Source organism: Leopardus geoffroyi, chromosome D4 (genome assembly GCF_018350155.1).
Source record: "Leopardus geoffroyi isolate Oge1 chromosome D4, O.geoffroyi_Oge1_pat1.0, whole genome shotgun sequence".
NCBI classification, from domain to species: domain Eukaryota; kingdom Metazoa; phylum Chordata; class Mammalia; order Carnivora; family Felidae; genus Leopardus; species Leopardus geoffroyi.
Genome location: NC_059342.1, coordinates 93,539,735 through 93,565,361, shown reverse-complemented (window position 1 = coordinate 93,565,361; position 25,627 = coordinate 93,539,735). Strand labels below are relative to the sequence as shown.

The 25,627-nt window shown below is 66.3% G+C and overlaps 4 protein-coding genes across 6 annotated transcripts; 1 reads left to right on the top strand and 3 right to left on the bottom strand.

Annotated features, from left to right (window-relative positions):
- Nucleotides 1–1,331: 1,331 nt before the first annotated feature.
- Nucleotides 1,332–6,170, top strand: CLIC3 (chloride intracellular channel 3). Of its 2 annotated transcripts, none has more exons than XM_045470077.1 (6): nucleotides 1,332–1,430; nucleotides 2,230–2,339; nucleotides 2,423–2,548; nucleotides 2,696–2,802; nucleotides 2,884–3,059; nucleotides 3,138–6,170. In XM_045470077.1, exons 1-6 carry the CDS (start codon nucleotides 1,395–1,397, stop codon nucleotides 3,294–3,296), a joined length of 714 nt encoding a protein of 237 aa, XP_045326033.1. In that variant the 5' UTR covers nucleotides 1,332–1,394; the 3' UTR covers nucleotides 3,297–6,170. The 2 variants fall into 2 exon arrangements, with proteins under 2 accessions (XP_045326033.1, XP_045326034.1); XM_045470078.1 differs by having other exon boundaries at nucleotides 2,918–3,059; nucleotides 3,138–3,814.
- PAXX (PAXX non-homologous end joining factor) lies at nucleotides 4,017–5,572 on the bottom strand. 2 transcript variants are annotated; one of them, XM_045470076.1, is made up of 7 exons: nucleotides 5,439–5,572; nucleotides 5,294–5,354; nucleotides 4,987–5,036; nucleotides 4,716–4,906; nucleotides 4,569–4,637; nucleotides 4,314–4,398; nucleotides 4,017–4,213 (listed from the first exon to the last, which is right to left on the bottom strand). In XM_045470076.1, the coding sequence occupies exons 1-7, from the start codon at nucleotides 5,570–5,572 to the stop codon at nucleotides 4,174–4,176; spliced, it is 630 nt and encodes a 209-aa protein (XP_045326032.1). In that variant the 3' UTR covers nucleotides 4,017–4,173. The 2 variants fall into 2 exon arrangements, with proteins under 2 accessions (XP_045326032.1, XP_045326031.1); XM_045470075.1 differs by having other exon boundaries at nucleotides 4,314–4,637.
- Nucleotides 6,171–10,268: 4,098 nt separating the features above from the next.
- Nucleotides 10,269–13,583, bottom strand: LCNL1 (lipocalin like 1). The gene is made up of 7 exons (XM_045470081.1): nucleotides 12,499–13,583; nucleotides 12,019–12,158; nucleotides 11,562–11,635; nucleotides 11,361–11,471; nucleotides 10,926–11,027; nucleotides 10,655–10,680; nucleotides 10,269–10,384 (listed from the first exon to the last, which is right to left on the bottom strand). Exons 1-6 carry the CDS (start codon nucleotides 12,595–12,597, stop codon nucleotides 10,655–10,657), a joined length of 552 nt encoding a protein of 183 aa, XP_045326037.1. The 5' UTR covers nucleotides 12,598–13,583; the 3' UTR covers nucleotides 10,269–10,384.
- A 116-nt stretch (nucleotides 13,584–13,699) lies between these two features.
- On the bottom strand, nucleotides 13,700–16,969 carry PTGDS (prostaglandin D2 synthase). Its single transcript, XM_045470079.1, has 7 exons — nucleotides 16,772–16,969; nucleotides 15,955–16,094; nucleotides 15,768–15,844; nucleotides 14,947–15,063; nucleotides 14,695–14,796; nucleotides 14,056–14,081; nucleotides 13,700–13,853 (listed from the first exon to the last, which is right to left on the bottom strand). Exons 1-6 carry the CDS (start codon nucleotides 16,883–16,885, stop codon nucleotides 14,056–14,058), a joined length of 576 nt encoding a protein of 191 aa, XP_045326035.1. The 5' UTR covers nucleotides 16,886–16,969; the 3' UTR covers nucleotides 13,700–13,853.
- Between the last annotated feature and the right edge of the window lie 8,658 nt (nucleotides 16,970–25,627).

The following is a 25,627-nucleotide window of genomic DNA, read 5'->3' as shown; positions in this document are numbered from 1 at the left end:
GTGCGTTTCCTTGTTTCTGCACCACCGGGTCCTTCGTCCAGCTCACCGTTTGTCCTACGGACGTGTGAGGGTATTTTCACAGGCGCGGAAATCCGCACGGGACACCTGGCGAACGGGTGCAGGTGTGGGGGCCTTTGTGCGGCATCGAGGCAGGAAGTGAGCAGGCCCAGCCCTGCCCCCACCCCCACCACGCAGAGGAGCAGCTGAAACACCGATGCTCGGACTGGAAGCCCAGCCCCGGCGGGGAGCCGGGGCCCAGCCCCAGTGTCAGGCCCGCACCCGGGCTGCGTCCGGGGGTCCTGGACGGCGTGGGGTCCCAGAAGGGGCCGGCCGGCTGGAGGCCCTGGGGGAGGAGGCCATGGGGCGCCGGCCACCCTGACGGGGGCAGTGCAGGTCGGGGGGGGGGGGGTGCTGTATGCACAATGTCCCCTAGTTTTTTTGTTCCAGCCAAGGGCGGGGCGGGCAGCAGCACGGGTCAGGAGGTTGCGGCTTCCCACCCTTCTCCTGGTGCTTCTTTTTAAAGGTTGAGAAGGAGGGGCGCCTGGGTGGCGCAGTCGGTTGAGCGTCCGACTTCAGCCAGGTCACTATCTCGCGGTCCGTGAGTTCGAGCCCCGCGTCAGGCTCTGGGCTGATGACTTGGAGCCTGTTTCCGATTCTATGTCTCCCTCTCTCTCTGCCCCTCCCCCGTTCATGCTCTGTCTCTCTCTGTCCCCCAAAAAATAAATAAACGTTGAAAAAAATAAATAAATAAAGGTTGAGAAGGAAAGAAGCCTGCGTGGAACCGATTGCAAAGGGCAGGGGTGCAGGGTTGGCAGAGAAGAGCTACCTGAGCAGGCGGGCAGCGGTTCTGGAATGTGGGCGGGCCTGGGGGCGGGGCTCTGCCAGACGGAGCCCAGTGGTGTCCCGGGCGTCCCTTCCGAGGAGGAGGCTTAATGCTCTGGTAACGCCCTGGTAGGCAGCTAGGGAAACTGAGGCTGGGGCCAGGCTGTTCATTTCTCCTCCCCACCCCCCGGCTTTCTGGGCTGGGGACCCCCGACAGATAACGGGGTGTGCACTGCAGGGCTGGGGGGTCGGTGGCAGATCCCGATCTAGAGCTGCCTTCTCCCCAGGCTGGCACCCTTCTCTCCCCGCCTCCACATCCACCATTCTCCGCCCCCCATCCCACACCCACCCTGGGGTGCTCAGGTCCCCAGCCCCGCCAGCCCCGAGCACGCAGTGCCCCCACAGTCACACCCTCATGCTTGGACACGGTGGCCCGACAGCCCCGACAGCCTCGTCCACCTGCGTAGGTGGCTTGTCAGGGCGGGCCCTGGGCCCGGGAGGGCGGGGCACCCCGGGAGCCTTAAAGGGCTCTCCAGATCCCCACCCTGCCTCGGCCACCACAGCTCCCCGCCATGGCAGAGACGGCTAAGCTCCAGCTGTTTGTTAAGGTGCCGCTGGGCTGGGAGGGAGGTCTGGGGAGGAGTGTGCTGTGCGGGGCTCCGGGGCTCTCTAGGGCGGGCGGTGGGTCTCCGAGGCAGCATCTGTGTCCTTTCCTCTGTGGTGGGCTCGGGCAGCCCTGCAGAGGCTGAGCAAAGAGGGAGCAGGACCGGGGAAGGGCCCAGTGAGCTGTCCCCAAGGGCGTGGGGTGCTGACTCCCAGCCCTGGCTCCTGGACCCAGCCCAGCCCTCCTGGGGGAAAAGCCCCTCGGTGGGGACGCGACAATCAGGCAGCTGGAGGCCAAGGCCTACGTGGAGCTTGAGGTCAGTGAGGCAGGCGGGGGCTGGGCCAGGCAGCCCCGTGGACGGTCACATCGCTGCCCAGATCTGGGGTCCCTGTGTAGGGCTGCGAGGCCCTGGCCTCCTCCCCACTGTGGGAGGTGGGAGAATGAGTGTGCTGGCACCCAGTGTCCAGTCCGGCAGGGTGAATCACTCAGAAAACAGCTCACTCGGCCCACCCCACCCTGTGACCCGCCTGTGGGGCCTGGAGACCAGCAGCCTGGCCTCTGCCCAGGCTCTGAGGATAAGGGTCAAGGGGCCAGGCTCCAGAGCTAGGGTCCCAGCCCCATGTCCCTGTGCCCCTCCCCAGCTCCCAGGGACCACGCCAAGGGCTCTCACGTGTTGAGGTCATACCCAACCAAGCTGGAGCCCGGGATCATTCCAGGCTCTTGGCCCTGGGAGGCGGGGTCCCCTTTGGCGGGATTCTTAGGTCTGCTCTCTTCCCTGGCACCCTCTACTCCATGCGCCCCAGGCAAGCGAGGATGGTGAGAGCGTGGGACACTGCCCTTCCTGTCAGCGGCTCTTCATGGTCCTGCTCCTCAAGGGCGTGCCCTTCACCCTCACCACCGTGGACATCCGCAGGTGAGCCCCTTGCCCCCACGGGATCGCTGCCTGGTCCCTGGCCCTTCTGACCAGCAGTCTCCCCACCTGCCTCATGCCCACAGGTCCCCGGATGTGCTTAAGGACTTCGCTCCCGGCTCGCAGCTGCCCATCCTTCTCCACGATGGCGACACCAAGACAGATACACTGCAGATCGAGGAGTTTCTGGAGGAGACGCTGGGGCCCCCCGAGTGAGGGCCCGGCCTGGCAGGAGGGGCGATGATGGGGCGCCCAGGGAGGGTGCTCCCAGGACAGAGCCCGGGAAGGATGCTGAGGGTCCCCGCAGGGAAGAGGGCCTGGCTCAAGGGTCTGACCACAGATCCCCTACTTCCCCGCAGATTCCCCAGCCTGGCGCCCCGCTACCGGGAGTCGGCCACGGCGGGCAACGACGTCTTTCACAGGTTCTCCGCGTTCATCAAGAACCCCGTGCCCACGCAGGACGATGGTGAGGAGGGTCAGGAGCGCGGCGAGGGTGGGGGGAGCTGGCCCAGGCCGGGCCTCACCGCGCCCCCCTCCCCGCCCCCAGCCCTGTACCAGCTGCTGCTGCGCGCCCTCACCAGGCTGGACAGCTACCTGCGCGCGCCGCTGGAGCACGAGCTGGTGCGGGAACCGCAGCTTGGCGAGTCGCGCCGCCGCTTCCTGGACGGCGACCAGCTCACGCTGGCTGACTGTAGGCTGCTGCCCAAGTTGCACATCGTGGACGTGAGTGCCGGGCCGGGGCGCGGAGCGCGGGGGGCGCCCCCCACAAGGCCCTGACCGCGCCACGCCCCTCGCCCACAGACGGTGTGCGCGCACTTCCGCGGGGCGCCCATACCCGCCGAGCTGCGCGGCGTCCGCCGCTACCTGGACAGCGCGCTGCAGGTGAAGGAGTTCAAGTACACGTGTCCACACAGCGCGGAGATCCTAGCGGCTTACCGGACGGCGGTGCGCCCCCGCTAGCCGCCGCCCCCTCTACCGCCACCCCCTGCCCCCTCTTCTACAGCCCCATAAACGCATCTCTGCCCCAGCAAGCATGCCCTGACATCCGCGAGGGACCAGAGGGCCCTTGACTTCTGCCACCCCCAAAACCCCCACCATGGAACACTCCGTCCCCACGACAGCCTGGAATGATGGGCCGAGAACCCAGTGGGTGGCTCTGCTCCACTCACCCTGTCGGGGGTGGGGTGGGGACTAGATTGGGCTCCCAAACCAGTCAGGCCAGGGTGGGGCTGCAGGATGGCCAAGGAGGGTGGGGACCAGAGCCCAGACTGGGCACCCAGAGGCTCCAGGCCGGTGGGTGGGGCCGGCCCACATTCCTCAGCCCAGCCCCAGGCGGCAGGCCACCACCCTCCAGCTTCCACATGACCTGTGGTGTGGGACACTGGTGGCCGTGCCTGCTAGGTGAGGTCTGGAAGAGTGAAGTGTGTGGAGTGGAGGGGCCGGCAACAGAGTTCCAACCTCGAGGAGCCCTGACCTGCCTTCCAGTCCCTCTCCGCTCCGTCGCGAACCGGGCAGGGGCAGCTGGGTGAGCCTGTAGAGAGTGGTGCTCCCCCCACCCCCACCCCCCAGGCGGTGCGGAAGCCGGCCCATCTGCTTACACACTGCGGCCCGAGCCAGATCACAGGCCCAGGGAGACCCCTGATCCCTCTCCCCCGGCCAGACCCCAGGAGCCAGAGCATGGCCGTTTCCTCCACCTGAGGAAGCCATTTATTTAAAGGGGAAGGGGTCCAAGGAGCAGGTTTGTTCCCCTCTGGCAGCAGGACGGGCTGTGGGGTCTCAGGCGCTGTCCCCACCGCATGAGCAGACTCCTGGCAGGGTCACACTTGGTGCTGCGCCTTCAGGGGCTGTCAAAGTCTACACCGCTGGCTGGTTTCTTACTGGGAGAGAAGAGGAAGAGACGCTATGGTTTTCCGGAGGGAGCGGCAGGGGTCCAGGGCTGGGCCAGGGGCACAGGGGGGAGGCGCAGGGGGTGAGTACCTCTTGAAGCCAGGGTTGATGAGGGACTCTCCTGGACACCGCCTCCTGACCCCAAGTCCAGGGCCACCTCTCTGGGGGTCCGGGTCTGAGGGCAACAGGACGGGACGGGGCTTCCTGAGTCGGTAGAATCCCAGAGCCACGGCCCCCTCTCCGTGCACATGCTGTCTTTGGGGCCCGACTCTTGTTCTGGGGAAGGGGAGTCACAGAGGGAGGAGGAGCACAGCCCCCACCGAAGTCCCAGGTGACAGGCCTTACCTGGTAAGAAGAACTGAGGCCCTGCCAGACAAGGGCTCTTTTTGGGGCTGGCGGCTGTCACCTGCAGGCCTGGGGAAGAAAGCCAGGAATGGAGGCACGAGCAGGGGGACCCTAGTGAAGATTCGGGGTACCTGCTCCCCACCGCACCTGCCAGCTGCCTCTTCAAGTTGCACACTTGCTCTGCCAGACCCAGTGTCAGTGCCCGCAACCTGGAGGCTGCCTCTGGGCCCGGCACCTTGGAGAGCTCGAAATCCAGGGCCCAGGGCCCCCCGGAAAGGGTTAGGGATGCTCCATCCTCCCGCAGGGCCAAAGTCACAGCTTGCTGCTCACAGGCTGCCCTAGGAAAGGAGGTGTGCTGAGTGCGGTGTCCAGACCCCCAGCTCCACACCCACCCTTCCTTCCCCGCTCAGCGACTCACCTGAACCGGGGGGTGATCTCCTCAGCCGCACTCAGGCCCAAACGGGCTTTCTGCAGGGCACAGGGGCTGGTCACCAGCTGCCCAAGACTCTGGAGCCACCCCAAAGCTGCCTGACGGAGGGCCACCCAGGACCCCGGGCCAATCTTAGGGCTACAGTCACAAAGCTGGGGGAAGGGTGTCCAGACCCCCCCCCAACCCACCCCTACCGCGGGATCCCAGACCGCCCCCTGCGATCCCAGAGGTCGTCCGCACTGCAGGTACGGAGTGCCGGGGGCTTCCAGGCCTGCCCGGCAGCCCCGATACCCACGAGGGCCTCCAGGCTGTCCGCCGTGAAGCAGGTGCTCCAGAGGTCCGCGGCGTCCGTCACACTGTGGGGGGAGGGGCTGTCAGGCGGAACGGCCCGCAGAACTGTCGGCGCCCCCAGCGCCCCGCGCTCCTCGCCAGCCACTTACTAGAGGTTGAAGCCGCCGCGGCCTCCGTCCTCGCTTCCCTCCCCCTCGCAATAGCACACGAAGCGCGGGGGCCCGGGCCCCGGCGGCAGCGTGCAGAGAGGCGGCGACAGAGGCGGCGGCGGCGGCGGCGCCATAGCACCGCGGCCGCGGCAGGGACACCACCCGGGAGGCCGCGGGCCCCAGGGCGCCTGCGCGGGAGGACGGCTCCGGCGCCGGGGGCGGGGCTTACGGCCCAGGTCCCGCCCCGAAGACCCAGGCCCTTCGCGCCGGCGGCGGGGCCTGGGGGCGGGCTGGAGGGGCGGGGCTCGGTCTCCGGCGGGCGGGGTCCCCCGGGCGGGCCTGTGCCGGGTGCGGTTCCCGCGTCCGCGCGGAGGCCTGCGCGCCTTCCGCGCGCGGAGTCCGGGGTTCCCTCCCCCGCCGCTTCGCCCCCTGCTGGTCCCAGCGGCCTCGTCCTGCCTTCCGCACCTGCTGTCGCCCTTCCCGAGATACTATCTCACGTGGCCTTTAGACGCGCAAACTTTCCTAACGCCGATCCGCGGCAGGTCGGAATACGACCGTGAATAAAGTGTGGCGGCCAGCGCACGAGGCTCCCGGCACTCATCCATCCATCCCCTCCTTTGTGCCTTCCCTTGTCCTAGCCTTGAGCACTTTGCTTAACAGACAAGGTCTCTGGTCGCCTGGAGCTTGTGAGATCTGATGGATTGGACAGATAATAAACGAAACATGAAACTCTCGGGTAGTCCACCTGCGGTCGGAGCTGTGACCCCGGGGAATCGAGGGATGATGGCGACGCGCCAGGATGGGGGATCCCAGGCAGAGGGGCGGCCACTGCAGACGCCAGAGGAAGGCACAGAACGGTTCTGCTCAAGGCCTCGCCAGAGGGTCAGGGTGACCACAGGGCAGTCGTGGGGAGGGCTGAGACTGGGCCTGTAGGCCGCGCTGCTGATGTTGTCCTGCCCCCCCCCCTCCCCACCGTGTGCCTCCTACGGCCCAGCCTGACCCTCCCTTATGGTCCCCTGGGTGACAGCCTCGGTGACCCTCCCTTACTGTCCCCTTGGTCCCCTCAGACTCACATGCTTCCTTTGGGGCTTCAGTGAAGTGCCAGCTTCTCAGTCTTCCTCAGTCACCTGACACAAAGTGTCGCAGCCTGTCCACTACCTCCAGTCCTCTCTCCTGTTTTGTGTACTTGCTTTCCAGCCCTGTCGCTAGATAAAGTACCTTCTGGCCACTTACTGTGGCAGCAGACTGTGAGACGGCCCCAACCAGGCCGGCCTCCTGTGTCTCTGCCCCATCGCGGTCCAGTCGAGTAACTTGCCCCTGGCCAGAAGACTGGAGCGATGAGCTGCCCATTCTTTCTCCTGGACTCGCTCACCACCACCCGTGGCACAGGACCAAGGCTTGGCAACAACCAGTGAAGGGCTGGCATGCAGACCCCCTCCTGGCCGAACCTTCTGGGGAGAACACAGCCCTGGCCTGTGGCTTGACCACGGCCTTGTGGGATCTCTTGTGCCAGAGGCCCTAGATCACCCAGGACCAGATTCCTGACCCTCAGAAATGGGGGGGAATACCTGCTTCTTGTTTCCAGCCAGGGAATTGGGGGGTAATCTGTTATCAACAGGAGGGAACTAATGCATTTTTCATCCTGTTTACGGTGGTTCCCCCAGAGGTCCGAGGAGGGGGAGGACTTCACTTCACGTCTGTTTCACTAGCCTGGTCTTCAGGGCTTAAACACGGCATTCAGTAGATATTGTGAATGAGAGAATGCAGAGTAGGGGGCTGCTGGAGGGCTTAAGCAGGGGCGGAGTGGGGAGGGGCACAACTGATTTATTTGTAGAAGGCCCACATTGAGTGCCAGGAGGAGAAACAGCTGAGGGCTGCACGGGTGGAGGTGGGGGTGCAGGGAGAGTAGCAGAGGGCTGCTGAGAATCCCTCAGGGCAGAGCCGACTGAGGCTGGAGGGTGGGGGAGGGGTTGCTCAGAGTGGAGGTGGACAGGGGTGAGGTGAGGGGGGTAGGGCTCACAGATGCCCCTGTCCGTGGGTGGTGTGGGCACGCCCTTCCCCAAGGTCGCTGGGCTGAAGCAGGTTTGGAGAGATCCTGGGGGCCACTCCTTTGCTGTAGGAACTCCGCGACATGTCGGTGTCTGAAGGGGATGCTGAAGTCTACTGTGTACCCAGGACTCCGGAGGAGGGTCAGGTGTGGCAATGGGAGTGTGGGGCCACCAGCCCCCAGGACCCCCTTAAACATTCCTTCCTCTGGGCACAGTGCCGGGGACCTGGGGGAATGTTTCCAGGGAGAATGCGGCACACTCAACGGAGTCCCCCAAAGTTACTGGCAACGGTCAATGGCAGCTTGTGTGGAAGACGGTTTTTTGCCGATGTGGTTACGGATCTTGAGATGGGGAGATTTTCCTGGATTATCCAAATGCTGTCATAGATGTCCTTAGAGGCGGAGAAAGATTTCACTAAGAGGAGACTAAAGCCTCTGGAGGGAACGCGGCCCTGACAACACGGTGATTTCCGCCCAGGGGCACAGATTTTGGACTTTGGGCCTCCAGAACTGTGAGGAGGTAAATGTTACGTTTTAAGCCACCAAGTTTGTGATAATTGGCTACAGCGGCCACAGGAAACCAATCCAAGACCTGAGCCGAGGAGTTCAAAACATGGTAAGAAAACCGAAAGATCGGTTTTCATTTTAGACACAAGGGTCTAGAAAATGTAACTTACCAGCCTATCTTCCTGCAGGGAGCAATCTTCTTTAATGTGGGTGTGGGTACGTGTGGATATCTGGGTGCCAGGTAGGTGGGGAAGGGAAAGGACACTGGAGGGAGTGGGGGGGGGGGCAGGGGGAAAAGGGTGGCCTCTCACCCCAGGGCATGCAGGGCTGAAGCCTGAGAGCTGGGAGAGGAGCGCTCCTGGCCGGGGCAGCTGTGCTCTGAGGCAGGCGTGGGGCCAGCATGTTCAGGGTGGTCAGAAGCAAAGATGGGAGGGGATGGGGTCAGAGGTGGGCGGATCGGGGAGGGCCTTCTTCTTTTTCAAGTTAAAAAAAAATTTTTTTTAACTTTTATTTATTTTGAGAGAGAGAGAGTGAGCAGGGGAGAGACAGAGAGAGGGAGACAGAATCCCAAGCAGGTTCCGTGCTGCCAGCACAGAACCTGATGCAGGACTCTAACTCAGGGACCATGAGATCATGACCTGAGCTGAAATCAAAAGGCGGATGCCCAACCGTCTGAGCCACCCAGGCGCCCCAGGGAGGGCCTTCTTGGCCAGCTAAGGACTTTGGCTTTTCCTGTCGGGGCGATGAGACCCCCTGGGGGCGGTTAGGAGCCCAGCAGGGAACGAGCTGATCCAGCGGATGAATTCCGTGGCTTCCGGGCGGGGAACTGGCTGAGGACTGCCCCCGTGTGGTCTGAGCGGGTGATGCAGGACGACATGAGCCCCTAGTGGATATGTTGGTGCCGGGGGCACAGCCCTTCTGGGTTCCTGAGGGGTCCTATGGGGCTGCCCCACCCCAGAAGAGGGCCGCCCTCCCTGGAAAAGGTGTCCATAAGGCCACGGGGGGGGGCAATCTGCATCTCCCCACTCCGGCCCTTCCCAGGGGACCTGGGGGGGGGGGACAGCGGGGGAGGGCAGGACCACCGGAGCCTGGTGGCCAGGCTTCCTGCACCGCTTGCCAGGGGAGCGCATCCCCACGTCTCCACCTTAAACCCTTGTTGCTGCCGTGACAACCTTTGTCCTTCTTCTCTGGGTCCATATGGAAGGCGAGTGACAACAGATAAATCAGCCCCTCCATCCGCTAATTTATCACCTGGAGCTCAGACAGTATCTCTCAGCAGACGCCTCCCTAGGTGGGCAGACAGCACCTTGCCTGTCAAGAGGGTGGGACGGTGAGCTCACAGGTCACACGTGTGGGAGGGGGCTGGCTCTCTGGGCCTTCCCACACACTCTTCCCCATCCCCAGGGCTCGACTTCCAGACTGGTGTTGTGCTGGCGGTGGGGGGTGGGGGGGCGGGGAAGACCGTGTCCACAGGTGGGCCAGAGGCTGGCATGTGGGCTGGGGCAGCCAAGGTGCCCAGGTGTCGGGTGCAGGTGTGGAGGGGCTGTCTGGGGCCCCCAGAGGGTGACCTCCCAGCCCAGAAGGGCCCCAATCAAGGCAGCAAATTGGGCAGGACAGGGCTGTGTTTTTAATTTAAAATGTCCAGCCGGGGGCGCCTGGGTGACTCGGGTGGTTAAGCGTCGGACTCTTGGTTTCGATTCAGGTCACAATCTCACAAAACGTGAGATCGGGGCTGAGATGGGCTCTGCACTGACAGTGTGGAGCCTGTTGGGACTCTCTCTCCCTCCCTCTCTCTCTGCCCCTCCCCCACTTGCACTCTCTCTCAAAATAAAAAAACTGAAAAAAAAAAAAAGAGAGCAGCGATATTATCCTACCCAGACACAATGGCAGGACCGAGTTTTGCGCATACCCCGCTTTCCTCTGGCTCTGGGTCAGGGGAAGTGCGGGACGGAGCGGCCCAGATACCTGCTCTGTGCTGTGGAAGGAAGGGTCCCAAAGGCCCAGGAGATCCCCTGTGTCTGCGGGAGCTCTGGGTGGCCGCCCCGGGGCTGGGCTGCTGAGGCTGGTGCCCTGGTGCGTGGGGAGGGGGAGCGAGTGGGAGGAAGGCCCCTGGGATGCCCTGGTCAGTCTGGATGAGCTTGCCTCCCTTGGAGCAGAGCCTCGGCTCCTTCCAGGCCAAGCGCCTGCCCGGCCCCGCAGAGCTCTGCCCGGCCTAGCGAGGGGTCCCACCCTGTGCCCGGAAACCACTGTGGAGGGTCAAGAAATGCAGAGCCATGGGCTTTAGGAGAGTATTTATTGTGCGGGGGACGGGTGGCGGACAGAAATGGTGTGCTCCTGGGGGAAGGCCCCGTACAGCATGGCCCCCAACGGGCACTCCTGGGAGGACTCTTTCCTGCAAAGAAGGGGGCAGGTGTAGTGGGGTGAGTGCCATCTTGTCGCCCCCTCCTGCCCTCCCTGGGCCCAGCCCCAGGGCCCTTCTGTCCCTGCCCACTGCTGTCTGCTGTCCCACCTTGATTCTATGGTACCCACCCCCCTGCCACCTGCTCCCGGCGGGAGGGCCCCCACAGTTCAGCCTTCTGGCTAAGAGGGGTCTCCATGGGTCTCAGGGCACCGGGCACTGCATGCTGTGGGGACTGGCGTCCAGGCCGGCCCGAGCACTCACCTAGGAGAAGGCGCCAGCACACTGGTCTGTGGGAGAGAGTGGGGTCTGAGGAACCAGCCAGAGGCCCCTTCCCCAGGGGGGGAGGCCCCCAACCGCCCCTGAGGAGCCAAGCCTCCCTGCCTGCAATCCCCTTCGGAGAGGCCACTGGCCAGGGCACTGGCCCGCCCTCTTCTGGCCCAGATAGGTCTGGTGCTTGTCCCACACCTGGGGGGAGTGGTGCTCCCAGTCTGAGTCTCCTGCAGCCCTGAGCTGGCTCGGGGACAGCACTCACCGGACTGGGGCAGCAGGGCGCCCTGGCTGGGGTTTAGGCCCACTTGGGGTGCCAGCTGCTGCATTTTCTGGGCACCTTCAGGAAACAGCTCCGGGGCGCGGGCTGAGGGCAGGGAGGGTTGGTGAGCAGAAGAAGGCAGGGTTGGGAGGAGGAGGGTGGTGGAAGGCGGGGTGGGGTGGGGTGGGGTGGGAGGCAAGGGGAGGAGGCACCGGGGTGGGGGGAGGGGTCCGGACCCCTCTACCACAGACACAGGGGTCCCCAGGAGACCCAGGGACACAGCGGTCCCGCCTGCCATGGACCTGGAACTTGCTGGAATGTGTGCGTGGGCGGCAGTGCAGACGGACCTTGGGCACATGGCTCCCAGAGGAGCGGCCTGCGCCTGGGGACCAGTGGGGGGACGGGGGTGCTGGGAGCCCCTCCCCCCAGGACGCCCACCGTAGAGCTGCAGCCAGACGCTCCTGACGCCTGCCTTCTGGGTCTCCACGTAGAGCACGGCGAAGTGCTTGTAGTCGGTGCTCACCACCCGGATGTCAGTCTGCGCCATGGCTGAGGGGGAAGGGCCAGCTGAGCTGCCTCGGCCCGGGGCCCGCCCCCTGCCTCTCCCAGGAGCCCCCCCCCGCCCCTGCCCAGCCTCACCCGCATTGCTGAACTGCCCATCAGCAGCCCCCTTCGTGAAGGTCGTGAGCATCTTCTGGCACCCGCCGTCGGGCCTGGGGAGGAGGAACCACGGCGTCCCCAAGGCCACCGCTTGGGGACTCTGACCACGTCGGGTGGGCCGGGGCCCAGGCCACCCCAGCACCCCTGTGCCCCCTCCCAGCGCTGCTTAGAGGTGAGGCAGCCCTCTAGGGGACAGGGGGCAGGCGTGAAGTACTTGGGAGAGCCCTACAGCCAGGACACGTGGGGTCTCCCCTTCAGACACACACACGCCCCGGGGACGATGCTCCTCCACGGCTGAGGCATCTGCTGCGGCAGCCTGACCCCACCAGGGGCCTGGGACTAGCTCGCTAGTGTGCCAGGGACACCTGTGTTCTCAGTGGCTCACACTGGCCAGGTCTAAGGCCCAGTCCGAGGTGGGGTTTGTGGGGTCACTTACGTAGGGTACCCGAACTTGAGGGCCAGGTCACCGTTGTCCAAGGGGGTCACCAAGACCACGGGCATCTTTGTGTCGTCCTTGGAATTCAGGAAGTCCTGGTCGTCTGAGGCCACCCCGACCACGTACCAGGTGCCCTGGAACTGCAGGGAGGGTGCGGGGAGAGCTGGGGCCCCGCGTCCTTATCAACCCTCACCCAGGTGGGGGGCGGGCAGCTGCGACTCCTCCCGGTTCCAGGCTCTGGGGAGCCGTGGTGGGCACAGGCCACAGAGCAGGCCTGCTGTCCTCCCCAGCCCAGCCCGTGCCCAGCTGATGGGGCAGGTGGAGGGGGCTGTCTCCCCTGTCCCCCTGACTTGAGCTGAGCCGGGACCGGAGGATCCCCAGGGGCTCCCCTGGCCCTCCAGCCTCCCTGCGGGTCATGCACCCCCCGGATGGAGAAGCCGAGCAGGTAATTCGCGAGGAGGAGGGGCTGCCAGGGCCCACCTGGCTGGCATCGAAGTTGGCCTGGATGGGGACCTGGCCCTGGCCTAGGGACAGCCTGAGCAGGACAAAGACAGAGCCGATGAGCAGTGCCTGTGGCATCTTGGAGGACGGTTCTCAGCAGGGGACCTGGGGTGGCCTCTCCTGTCCGGCATTTATGACCCCCAAGTGCGCTGGCGTGGCTGTCTGCTGGCCTGGGACCAAGCCCACTGAGCTAGGCTCGGATGGGGTTGTGCCCAGCTGCCCCGCCCATGCCCGGCGGCGTTTCCTGCTGGGGAGGCAGCAGGTACTTGGATGTAGGGGGAGGAGAAGTTCTGGCAGGCTTTCCGCGGTGTCTGCCCCCAGCTCTCTGCTCACACACACCCCCCACCCAGTCCCCTCCTCCGGGAAGGCTGCCAAGAAGCTCCCCGTCCCGTCTGAGCCTCACAGCCCTTGGTGCCTCTGTAGGGCCAGGCTGAGGTTTGCCCGTGGGGGGCGGTGCAGGGGATCCTGCCAGGAGGGCTCCGGACAGGGCCTGAGGGGTGGCAGACGGCAGGAGGTGGGGGCAGGGCCGGGCAGGGAGACCGTGCTCCGGGGCCCAGCGCTGGCTGTGGCGCCTGGGGTCTGGCGAACGGGCAGGGCTGTGTACTCTCGACGCCCAGGCCGGAGAACGGGGGACTGGAGGCGCTACAGTAGCCAGAGAGGACGTGAGGTTGTCCGGTGGTCAGCCCACTCTCCGGGGCAGCCCAGGGTGGGGGGCATGGATGCCGAAGCCACCTTCCTCTCTGTCCTCTGGTAACACTGGTCCCTACCCCGTGTTCTAATCCCACACCTTCAAAAGCCCATCGGGTACAGAGCTCCCCTGGGCCTCAGGCCTCTCCGGGCTCGGGGTGAGGGGGCCAAGGGCACCTGCCTGGGGAGTAGGAGATGAGGGGGCACCGCCCAGAAGCGGCCAGCAGGAGGGGCCCTGGTGCGGTCAGAGCCCAGCCTGCGCTGGGTGGGGGACGTGAGGGCGCCTCTCCGTAGCGGTCCTGACTGCGGGCCCGCCCACCGGGACCGAACACCAGCGCGCCTTTGCCCAGAGTCCGAGATTTTACAGACGGGAAGGGGAGACTGAGGCCCAAAGTGAGGGGGGTGCGTGCGGTCAAGTCCCCAGGGAGCTGGCCGGAGCCAGGCCCAGGGCCCAGAGCGGCGAGGACTGCAGGAAACACAGGCAACAGCTGGATTGTTGACTTGCTTCTGGAGTTTATTCTCAGAGCCGGGATAAAGTCTGAGGGGGCAGAGGTGGTGGCAGGGAGGAGCCAGGACTGGGCGCTTGGGGATCCCGGAGGAAAGAGCAGAGCAGGGCGCGATGGCCAGGTCCTGGGGGCTGGGGTCGCCTGGCAGAGAGAGCGGCACCCGTGGGTGGGGCGGGCAACACCAGCTCTCCCACCCCCAGGGTCCCCAGGTTCCTCTTTACTCCCGGGAATCTCACGGAATTCCCGGGGAAGCCCCTCTGCCTCGGGCAGCCCCGGGACCACCCTGGGGTGGTGGGGTGGGTGATGGCAGGTATGAAGCCAGCCCACAGCCCACCACACTCACCTATCTGTGCTCCTCCATGCACCTGTCTGCCAAGAAAGAACCCGGGGCCGTGGTCAGCACCCCAGGCCTGGGGCCACTTCCCCACCTGGCCCCCTCCCTGCAGCCCTGGAGAGCGGTCTCAGTGGAGCCCCCCCAAAACTGCTGAGTCCGTCACACTTCAGCACTCTCTCCCCTCCTCCAAACAAAGAGGGGGTCGTGCCCCCAGCTGGGCCCAGAGCAGGCTGCCCCCCCTTCCCCCCCCCCCCCCCCCGCCATGTTCCCATAGCACCGCTGCCCTCCACAGGCATCCCAGCCCACTGGCTCTGCTTCTGGGGCCCGTTTCCCACCAGGCTAGGGACCCCTGTGTCCTGAGGGCCGCCCAGGGGCCTAGAACACCGTAGCTGCTTGGTGAAACTGGGCCGGGGCGGGGGGGGGGGCGCTGTTCCTGGAGAAGGAGTATCTTCCTGTGCTGTGCCCAGGGCTGCAGGCCAAGGTCACAGGGTGAGGACAGACTGCCCCCACTCTGGAGGCCACAGTGTGCCGGTCCGTGGGCGGTCTGACCGGATGCACTCCACCCCTCAGCCTCCCTTGAATCAGGAGACTTGCCTGCCTCAAATCTGACCTTAATCCTCTTCCCATGAGATTAGCAGCCCCCCTCACCGGTCTTGGGCAGGAAGACAATGGCATCCTCTGTGAAGCCCCGGGTCTTGGCAAAGGTGCTGAATTTCTCCTTTACCTCAGCCCTTGGAGTCTGGGTGCGGCCTGGGGCAGGAAGGAGAAGCCACTGGCCTCAGTCGGGGAAGGTCTCTGCTGCCCCCACCCCTGCAGTTTAGGGACCCGCCCCTTGAGACCCCCATCTGTGGCCGGGTGGGCCTCCGGCCAGAGCGCGGGTCGCTGGCGTGGGGTACGTACTGTAGAGAGTGGCCATGTGGAAGTCCTGGCCCGGGCTTTTTGTGCCCGCCGTGTACAAAAGCGCGTACTCCTCATAGTCTGTCGCCACCACCCACACGTCGTGGGTGCTGCCCCAGTCTGGGAATCCAGGAGAGAATCCCAGTCAGGGACCCTGTCCCCCAGCCTCTGGCCCGCTTCTGCCCGGGGCTGGCTGTGGGAGGGAGCCAGGGATGATCCCCTCCCCCACCGGGACAGGCAGCCAGCCCCCAGCCTCCTGTCCGCACAGCCCCTGAACCCTGCGGGGGTCCAGTGCCTTCAAACCAGAAGTCCTGGGGGGTCAGCAGCCAGAAAATTAGGGGCTCATGGCGCAGCCACAAACCTCTGGGCTAGAACGGGTCAGAACTGGGGACAGACTTCCCAGTGGGAAGGCCTCCCCAAGGAAGGGGGTAGATGGTGGGGTGGGAAATGAAGAGGCGCCTGGCCCTGGTTCTGCAGAACAGTGGAGAGGTGTGAGGGGGGCTGGGGGCTACCCCAGTGTGCTCTGTCTGGCCAGCAGAGCAGAGGCCGGCAGCAAAGATCTGGGGGAAATTCCATCATGGGGGCGGGCAGGGAGGGGCCTGGCGGTCGGCTCCAAAGAGGATCCAGTGTCCTAGAGAGAGGGTTCCTGGTCCCCCACCCGGGAGCCTGGGGTCGATCGGGCCAGGCCTTGGGCTAGCTGACCCCGACGAAGGGGCCACCAGCCCACCCCGTGTACTGCTGGGGCAGGAGGGTTGCCCAGAGCCACCGCCTGCAGGTTGCCCAGGGCTGGACCCAGGGGTCCCCAGCAGGGGGGCCCCACTCACGGGGACTCGTGTAGCTGTAGCAGCCTGGGGTTTCCGCCGGCCGCAGCAGCAGGGTCCGGGTCTCACACTGGTCTTTCCTGTGGGCAGGTCACCGAAGGGGTCAGGGGTCAGGCCGGGGGCTGTCCCTAGATCGTGACCGTGGGGCGGGGAGCTCTCGGCCCCCCGAAGCGCGCGCCGCCCCGCCCACCTGAGGAAGGTGGTGGTGAGGTTGAGGCCTCCTTCCGCGCTGGGGGCCACCACTGATATGCACATGGACAGCGCGTTCTTCTTCTCCCGGAACCAGCTCGAGTTGGAGGCGAGGCCCGAGGTGAACCAGCGCCCCAGGAACTGCGGCGAACGGACCCCGCCCGGGTCGGCCAGGACCCTCCTGGACCGACCTGGGTGGGGGCGCCCCTGCCCCTCCCCTCCGGTCTCCAGCCGGGCCCCGCCCCGGCCCCGCCCCCGGAGGCCCGCCACGCCCCCCGCCGTCCCCTCCGCTCGGCCGGGCTCCGTCGGTCGCGGGAGCGGGCGGCAGAGGGCGCCCCGGCCGTCCCTGGAGGGGTCGGGCGGCCGCGACGCCGGGGGAAGGGGCGCGGGGCGGGGCGCGTGGGCGGGAGGACCGACTGAGCGCGCCCGGGTTCCCGTGGCCCTCCCCGCGCGCCGTCCCCGTCGGCGCGCTCGCGCACGATGTGTCCTGAGACCCGGGTGTGGGACGTGTGCCTGCTTTCCTCCGGGCGTCGTGAGCTGAGAAGGGTGGCCGTGTTTGGACGGCGCACGCCCGCGCTCGGCCCGCGTGTCCGCAGGTGCCGTGTGCGCGCTCACGGACACAGGTCGGCCTCCGTGGCTCAGTTCTCTTGGTCGGCGAATTGCTTTAGGCCCAGGGAGGCGGGAGGTTCTCCCCCTCGGCCTCCTCCTTCGCTCGGCTCCCCTCTTCCCGGGAAGACATCTCGGCCCTCTGCAGAGCGCCCCCCTTCCCCTCGCAGCGCCCTGTGCCGCCTTGGGGACTGGGCAGGGGAGCCTCTCACCTTGTCCTGTTGGAAGTTGGGCTGCAGGGAGACCTCGGCCTGGGCCTGCGTCTGCAGGACTCCCAGGACTCCCAGCAGGACCAGCCCCATCCACAGCGTGTGCAGAGCGGCCATTGTCCTGGAGCTGAATAGCCACCCGGGCCGGTGGTGCCAGCAGTGCGGGTGGAGTGAGGGAGCCGGCAGGAGGAGCAGAGGCCACCGGAGAGACCCCTATTTATGGGCCTGGCTTGGCCTCCACCCAGGGCCCAGGGACAGCCCACTGCAGGCTCGTGATGCTGGGGGAGGACAGAGCCGGGAGCCCAGCTGCAGGCTTGCCCCCCACACGGCTGCTTATGTAAGAGGCTCTGACCAGGACCCGCCTGAGCCCTGCCACCTGGGGCTGAGTTTGGGGCCGGGGGTTGGGGGGGGGGGTTGCAGGCAGAGGCTCCTGCAAACTTCGTCCTCCCTCCAGTCCCCGCAGCCTGGATGGGGGTGGGGGCACGTGCCCCGGGGCCTCCGGCCACTTCTGGGCCCGGGACCCCCTCTCACAAGCCCTACCGTCATTCTGTCTCCAGGTCCAGGGACCCTGGGAGGGGACACTGTTCATACGGTATGAGTTTGGTCCTGGAAGGCCTGGCGGGCTGGGTGGTGACAGGAAACTTGGGCCCAGGTCAAGGAACCCAGTCTGCCCCTCAGTGCGGCCGGAGGGCCAGGTGTGCGGGGCACGGCTTCCCCACGGTCAGCTGTCGGGGCTCTGGCCTGCGGTCCCCTGGGTACCCTTCTCAGCCTGGGCCCCCCCTTCGTGCGGGGCCCGCCCACCAGTGTGGCCCAGCAGCACCACGTGAGACTCGGGGCAGTCCCTACCTAGGGCACCCACCAAGACCAGGGCTGCTCACGGCCACGTGTCTCCCCGCCAGCACAGGACTCAGGGACACCCCCACCTTACAGAGAGGGCTGCTTCCAGAACTCACACGTGTCGCCTTGCCTCTGCTCCAGCCCAAGGTCACCCCAGGCCGGCGGGGTCTCAGCTCAGGGCCGAGTGGGGTCGACAGCGCTGAGCAGCTGTGAGTGGGTTGGGTGTGAGTGTCCTGAGGGAGGCGGGGAGCCTGGGCTCTGACCCTGGGAGAGAAGACGTACCAGGGCAGAGTTCCCGTGTGGGTGCAGACACAGAGGGGCTATAGGTGTGGCCCGTGGAGGACAGGAGCCCGTCATCTCTGGGCACAGGCCCAGCCCATTCAGGGGGTGCCGGCTCCTGTCTCAGGGCTTCTGCCCAGAAGCTGGGTTCTTGGCAGCCCTGGCCTCTGGCTTTGGAATGGCCCAGAGGCTGTTCAGAAATGATCAAAGGGAGGCAAGGGTCAGGTCAGTGCCCTAAATGGGACCAGCATGGGCACTGCCACCCACCTTGTGAGGGCAGGGGGGTGGGTACCAGGTCCAGGGATCCTGGTGATGTCAGGGCACCGGGCTTCCTGGCCCTGGCTAGACCCCTGCCACGGGACCATTGCAGGTGGCCGCGCGTGCCCTGGTGGGACTGGGCTCCCCTTCTGAGGCCGGGATCTCAAAACTGCTGGTGAAAACAGGTGTGGCCGTCCTGTGGGAAGGGCTGAGTGGCTGCGGGGAGGGCCCGGGACACCACAGGTCGGAGCCTGCCTCTTCTTCCCTCGGCACCTTTGCCCTGCAGCCCTGATGGAGGCCAGGGATGTGAGATTGGCGTGTGTCGCCCTTTGTCCCCCCTCCCCCGTGACCCAGGAGTGCGGGAGCACAGGCTGGGGCTTATTTAGGGGGTACTGTGGAGCTACATCATCACGGCAGCTGGGGGAGCAGCTGGGTGGGCACAGGCCCATGTGAGGGGGTGAGGTGGCAAGAGACAGGAGATGCCCAAGAGGGTGACTGGCAGCGGTGCAGGGGAGGGGGTGGGGGTGCAGGGGAGGAGGGGGGGTGCGGGGGAGGGGGCAGCAGTGCAGGGGAGGGGGTGGGGGTGCAGGGGAGGGAGGCAGCGGTGCAGGGGAGGGGGCAGAGGCAGGCCTGAGACTCCCACCCTTCCACCCTGGCCTCCTGTACCTCGGGAGGGCACAGTCCTTTGCCACAGTCCTGAAGGCTGTGGGATGACAGTCCATCAGAACAGGCAGCCGTTGGGGGGCTGACCCCACAGGACCCTGCACTGGCCCAGGAATAGATCTTGGAGTTCTTTTCAGGCTGGGACAGGGGCAGGAAGAGGAAGGTGGCAGGAAGGACTGGGGGACACCGGTTGTACCCCGTGTGGGCACCAGGGCTCCTGCCCGTTCGTCGGCCGACAGCTCTTTGGCCTTAGAGAGACCCGCAGCTCTCTGAGTGGCTGGGCTAGAGGTCCCTTTCCAGGCCAGGCCACCCCTGGACAGGAGCACCTCTGTCAGTGGTGAGCACATGCTCCACGGCAAGGCGGCAAGGTGACCCAGGACGCCGGACCAAGGGCGTGGAGGGAGAGGTGATCTAGGGCAGCAGGACCCCAGACATGTGGGCCTCAACAGCTGTCATCTGGGCCAACCTGCCAGGAGGGGCGCTTGCAGCTGGATCCCCAGGGGGGTGTCCCACGGATCCTGGTGGTGGGACAAGGTCCTCCTGAGGACAGAGTGGCTCCTGGAGGCCCCGGGTGTCTGGCCCCCAGACCCAGTGCCAGGGACTGAGTCCCTCTTCCTCCTTTTCCCTGGTGGGGGGCAGAAGGCCAGGCAGCCCCCGCGCCCCTTCTCCCCCAGTGGCCGTTACCGGTGGGGACGACGTGCTTGTGGGTGAGGACAGAGGCCCAGAGGAGTAGGAACTGCCCCGTGGTCCCCCTGTGGCCCAGGCGGCTTTCCGTGAACATTGTGGAGGACAGGGCCTGACCTCGGTGGGGGGGGCCCTGGGCAGGGCTGGCTGCTGTCATCTCGGGTCCCTGCGTGGTGGGGTGCAGACTTCTAGAAGGGTGTCCGGTGCCCTGCTTGCCAGAAACCTGGAAGGGCACGACAGAGAACCGGCTGTCTGGACCCACCCCCTGTGGCGTCGGAGCCCCTCCAGGGGGAAGGGGACCCCGCCCTGCCAGCACAGGCCGCCACCCAGGGAGGCACATCTGCGTGTGGGGTGGGCCGTGTGTGCCCCTTCGGGAGGCCCCGCTGCCCGTGCTGCTCCGGCGGGCGGCATGCTGAGCTCACGCTCTGGGACCCAGAGCGGGGTGACCACCCAGGCAAGATGGGGGCCGGGGCTGCAGCCGGAGGGGCCACGAGCCTCATGCCCCCGGCCCAGCCCGTGGTCAGAGGAGACCCTCCCCTCTCCGGGGCCTTCCCTGCATAGCCCTCCCCCAGGTGCTGCCTCCGTCTCCTGGGCGACATGCTGAGGCTCCAGTCTCCTCTGCCAGTGGCTCCCCCAGCTCCTGGAATGACCCTCAAGCCCCTGCCCACTGTCCCTGGCCCCCAGAGCAGAGCTCCCGACACCTGCCTTCTCCACTCCCGCTCCCCAAGTGCTCCGGTAACAGGGCTGCCCAGCGGCCAGAGCCGGACACCCTGGGGCTGGCCAGTGGGGGGTCCGTAGCCCCTTCCCCAAGTCCTCATCTGCCCCTCCCGGCACCTCCCACCCGTAGTGAGCACCCCAACGCACACTGGTCTCCCAGCCTGCACCCTGCCATCACGTTCCTGCTGCGGCCCTGAGGACCCCGCCAATGTGGACCAGGGTGACCCTGGTTCGGCAGGGACGGGGTGATGCTGGCTGGCGGCTGGCGGCTCTGAGCCTCAGTTTCCCTATCTGTGCAGAGGGAGTGGGGATGCTCCTACCTCACAGGACTCATGGGAGTTAGGGGGCATGGCTCTCCCAGCTCTTGGGACAGATTTGCTCCCGGGAACCTCTCTGTGGCAAATGGGGAGCTTCTGTCCACCTGTGGGCAGAGCTGGGCTGAGGCCGGGGCCGTGGGCCCTCCCCCCTGCTCCGGGCCCTCTCCCCAATCCTTCTGGAAGGGGACCCTGAGCAGATGTGGGGGAGGGGGGGTGCCTGGGGCACAATTCTGGGGCTCAGTAGGTAGGTGCCCCGCAGCCACTGGGTCCCGCAGGTAGGGGAAGAGGCACCCTGAGAACCCAGTCACCTTTGCCTGGTCCAGGTAGGGTCCTGCTGAGCTGAGCTGCTTGTAAGATGTCGGCCCCCTTCTCCCCCACCCCCTCGGATGGTGCATGATGGAGGCCTAGGGAGGCGGGCGGGGGCGTCCAGGAGCCCCCCCTCGGTCCCTCCCCGCCTCTGCCTCTGCGGTCACGGGACTGCCCCCGCACCCTCTGTTCTGAGCTGCGCCCTGTGTGGCCGGCTGCCCCGGGCTGGGCGGTCTCTGCCCTCCGGGGGCCCCTGCTCAGCTGATGTGGGGACGGGGGATGGGGTGCGAACGTGCTGGATGCTGGGGCTGGTGAGGCCCCTCCTGGCACCCACTGAAAGCAGGCACGCCCGGCCTGGCAAACCAGGCGTCGCTTTGTGGCTCGCAGAGGGCTGGGCGGGGTGGCTGACAGTGCATGTTCCTGACCCGCCAGGGCAGGGTCCCCATCTGAGCCTGCGGGACAGACGGAGGTGTCTCTGGAGCCCCACGCCAGGACCTGGCGGGGGAGAGATGCCCGGAGGCTGACCTGGGAGCTCCCCCCCCCCCCGCCCCCGACCTCAGGTCAGGCAGCACGCAGACAGCTCTGGACGCAGGGACTTCTGGGGCCCCGTGGCCAGAGACCCAGCCGGGCGCTGCTGAGCTGCCCAGCAGAGACCTGGGTCCCAGGCGGAGGCGGAGGACGGCCATCTGCCTGTGGAGCTGCTCTGGAAGGCAGGGATGCCAGGAGTGGGCCTCATCCTTGAGAGGTCATCGAAGCCACTCCCCTGCCTCTGGCCCACCAGGTCAGACACAAACCCGGGGCCCAGGCCCAGCCTTGAGCTCATCCTCCGGTGGGGGGGGGTGGGCAGTGTCCCCCACAGATGGTTGGCTCTCCAGGGCCGAGTCTGTCCCAGCGCTGGTGGCTTCTCACTGACCTACAGCTGACAGTGTCCTCTGGCCTCCGATAGGGACCTTGTGGACCCTCCCACCTTCTACTTGGCAATCAGCCGCCCCCCCCACCCCCACGGACCTCAGCTTATGGGAAGGGGCCTTGAAGGAACCTTGAGTGGGTGGGCAGAGGCGGCCCCTCTAGACCCCACCCTAACCCTCAGGCCCTGCCCCCTGCCCTCTGGAGGTGCCTCTCAGCCTGGGGGGCGGGGGGTTACCCCACCCCAAGATTCTCCTCGCATGGAAGGTGTTGAGGAGACTGGCTGGTGGATCCCCAAGGATCTTAAATAGGGAAGATGCCCTGAGTCACAAGAAGCTGCTAGACAGAATATTCTGGAAAATCCCCAAAGGCCTTCTCCCTTTCTCCGCCCCCTCCCCAGGATCTTGGATCAGCCCTATCTCCAGGGCCATATTGGGAAAGATGGCCATTGCCAGGTGCCAGCACCGGCCAGACGTGGAGCAGAGAGTGGGGGGCGGCAAGGTTAGGCACCTGGTGGGGCCCTGGGACCCACAGAGGGAGTGGGGTCCCACGAGGGCAGGTGCCGCGGGGGCAGGCAGCTCAGACCTCCAAGTACAAGGAATGTTCTATACCCCTCCCCCGCCCAGCTCCTAGACCGGCCCAGCCTTCAGGGCCCCGGGAAAGAAGGCCGCCAGGGACAGAGACAGGATGGGCGCAGGGGGACCAGTGGGGTGTGTCTTGCCCAGTCTGGGCAGAAATGCAGAGAAGGCCTTGTGTGGGAACACCCTGAGTCCAGGGGCCTCCTTAGATCCAAGAGCGGCTCTCCAGTGGGGGGAACCTGGGTGAGGCTGACCCCTCCTGGTAACCTGAGGCCACTTCGGGCCAGGAGGAACCCAGGGCTGGCAGAGGGAGAGAAGCCTGCCCCCTTCGGTGCTCCTGTAAGCCCATGGCCTTCCATAACTGTGACAGTCAGCGTCAGGGTGACCCGGACAGATGGCCTCCAGAATCCAACCAGGCAGTGGGTGTGGGGGGTCAAAGCATACCCCCTCACTTGTTTGAGGGCTGGGTGAGAGGTCTTCGGGCTCCTGTGTCCCATGCGCCCTGGGGGCATCGGCAGATGGGCCCTCCCGGGTCACCACCAGCTAGCCCAGGTATCCCTCTCCTCGAAGACCCCAAAGCCAGAGGACATTTTGTGCTGAGGCTGGCTCATCCAGGGGTCCCGTGGAGTCTCCCGATTCTGGAAGTTTCCTTGCCTCTATGGCCTGGCCACATCAGGCTGGCCCAGGCGTCTCCAGGACCACCTGGCCCCAGCAGAGGAAAGCAAGTCTCCCGCTGTGGCCCAGGCCCCTGGTCCTTCCTTGGTCGTGGGCCTGACCATGACCCCGGCGTGGGCTCTCCTGCCTTTCCCTGGGGACTCGGGGTGACTTCAAGGGGATGGGACCACAGCTCTGAGCAGGGCCAGCCCCAGGGTGGGCACCTAGCAGGACTGCGGGAAGGGCGCTCTGGGCCCTCTGGGGTCCTTGCTCCCCAGGCCCTTGGCTGGCCTCCGATACATGCCATCAGAGATGGGCCGTGCGTAAGGGCTGCTGAGGACGGTGCCCGGTCCTCAGGACGAAGGCACCCGAGGGTTAAGTGAGGACGGGGTTGGAGAGGACATCTCACTGCGGCCTGGGTCTAGAACCTGGGTGCTCTGGGAGCCACCCACAGCCTGGCCTGCAGCCCTCACCCACCCCACGGGTCATCTGGCGGTCATGCCGGCTCCTCCTGGCACCAAGTGTTTATTTCCGTTGGGGGAGGAGTACGGGGACAGATGTGGCCTCAGGGGATGGAGCACAACAGGGCCTTGATGGTCACTAGGAACCGTCTCTCTGGAGAGAAAGGAACCATCCAGTCTGGCAGCCACTGGTCCTGGAGCCTGGAAGTCACCCTCTGTCCACTGTCTTCCGCGGCCGCCCTCCCTAGGGGATGAGCCTCCCCGACGTCCCACACACCTCCCCCTCCGAGTGTGCGCCCCGGCCTCTGGCTAGTCCCCGCTGGCGGTCTGGGCCTTGCAGACCCCTCCCTGCCCTGTCTGGGGGCCGGCTGGGCGTAGGACTGTGAGCAGCAGTCACGGAGGGCATCCTGGAAGAGATGGCAGTGGGTCCAGGAGACCCAGGTAGGGCCTGCTCCGTAGTAAAGAGACGGGACACTGGGGGGCCTCCCAGGGTTAGAGAGGGACAGTCGGTGGCTCTGGAGGTGTGGGCCGGGGGTCACGGAGCCGCATCTAGAAGAACCAGAGTCTTCTGGGGCTGCAGAGACGGGGAGCTGCAGGGTAAGCCCGGAAGAGCCGGGGTCACAGGGCCACAGGGTCAGAGGTCAAGGGAGGTCACGGAAGCCATGGCCTGGAATGGGGCTTCCGGACTGGAAGGAAACAGGCTGTGCCCACTCCCGGACAGAGGCTCGTCCTCTCCTGTGTCCGAACGCTGGTCACAGAGCCCAGCTGTCCCAGAGCCATCGGGACAGTTGTGCCTGGGACTTTGCCCAGCCGTGGGGGAGGGGCTCTCAGCCCCAGAAGAGGGGTCGGGATGGGTTGGGAGGTGAGCAGGACTAGGGGCCACACTGCCCAGGCTCGCCCCAGGACCTCGCGCCCGCGTGGGTTTGCGTGGCTGACGTTGGGGCCGGGGCCTTTGTCCGGTTCGGCCACAGCTGGCTCCTCGGCCCCGACGTCCCCTGGGCATCAGGCAGGGACGTGTTTGGCGGGGCCACTGACTGGTGGGGCTTCTGGCTGGGAGGATTCGGGAAGAGGCAGCCGTCCTGCCCCGGCCCGGCCAGACCCAGGGGAGTTTGCCAGCTGGTGAGCAGGTGGGCCAGCGGGTTTCTCCCTTGACTGGGCACAGGATGAATCGCCCCATGCTGGCTCGTCAGCAGGGTCTTCAAGGTGGCAGCCTCACGGGCCCCCACAGGCCAGGGCACGGGCGCCCTGTGGGGGGCTGCCCTCGCCCTGAACACCCAGAGTCCAGCCTGTGCAAAGCCCTTGGACCGCAGCCAGACTTGGGAAAGGACCGGGTAGGCGGGGCCCCGGGGAGGGTCTGCCCCAGACTCCCAGAAGGCCCCCGGGGCTGAGGTGGGTGGACGGCAGCGTTTCTGCAGCTGCGGGGTGGGCACTCTGACGGGGGCCAGCCACGGCCCCTCACCCGGGCAGCCCCCCCACCCCCAGCCTCTGACTCTCCCTGGCATCGTCAGTGCTGCTGGGGAGGGGGCTCCCCAGGGCAGGGTGGGAGGGGGGCTCTGCCCATTCCCAGCCCCCTGTGCTTTAGGCCTGGTGGGCGGCACCCATGGGAAGGCAAGTGGGAAGCCATGACGTCCTTCTAGCCCTTACGAGCGTAACGCGGAATGTGGCTTCGGGGTCGTGGCCTCCTGTGGGGGCCGCGGCAGCACTGTTGGGGGCTGGTGTCTCTCTGAGCCTCGGCGGAGGAGAGCCTCATCTCTGCCAAGACAGGGCTGCAGGGCTGTGGGGGGCTGTCCTTCCTTCCCTTCTCCCAGGCTCAGAACCTGGGCCGGTCTCCATCCTCTACCGAGGTGGGGGGTGGTGTGTCCCTGCCTCACTGTGTCCCTCCCCGTCCCCGGACATAAACAGGTGTGCCAGGGGTCAGGCCTCTGAGCATCTGCAAAACCAGTGCCCAAGGGCAGGGGAAAAGGTCGCGTCCCCCCCTACCCATTCCTGTGCCCACGCTGCCCACGCCCTGTCCCGGCCCCTCTCCACCCCTCCCTCCAGCTCAGCCACAGCCCTGAGTGGGCGTGAACTTGGCCATCTGCAGGTGGTCCGGGGTGGGGCAGCTCCCTGCACTTGGAGCAGCAAACCCCCCCCCCCCGCCCCGCTCAGCCTGGGGGGGGGGGGCGAGGCCGGGACAGCGGGGCCCAGGGAGACGTGGAT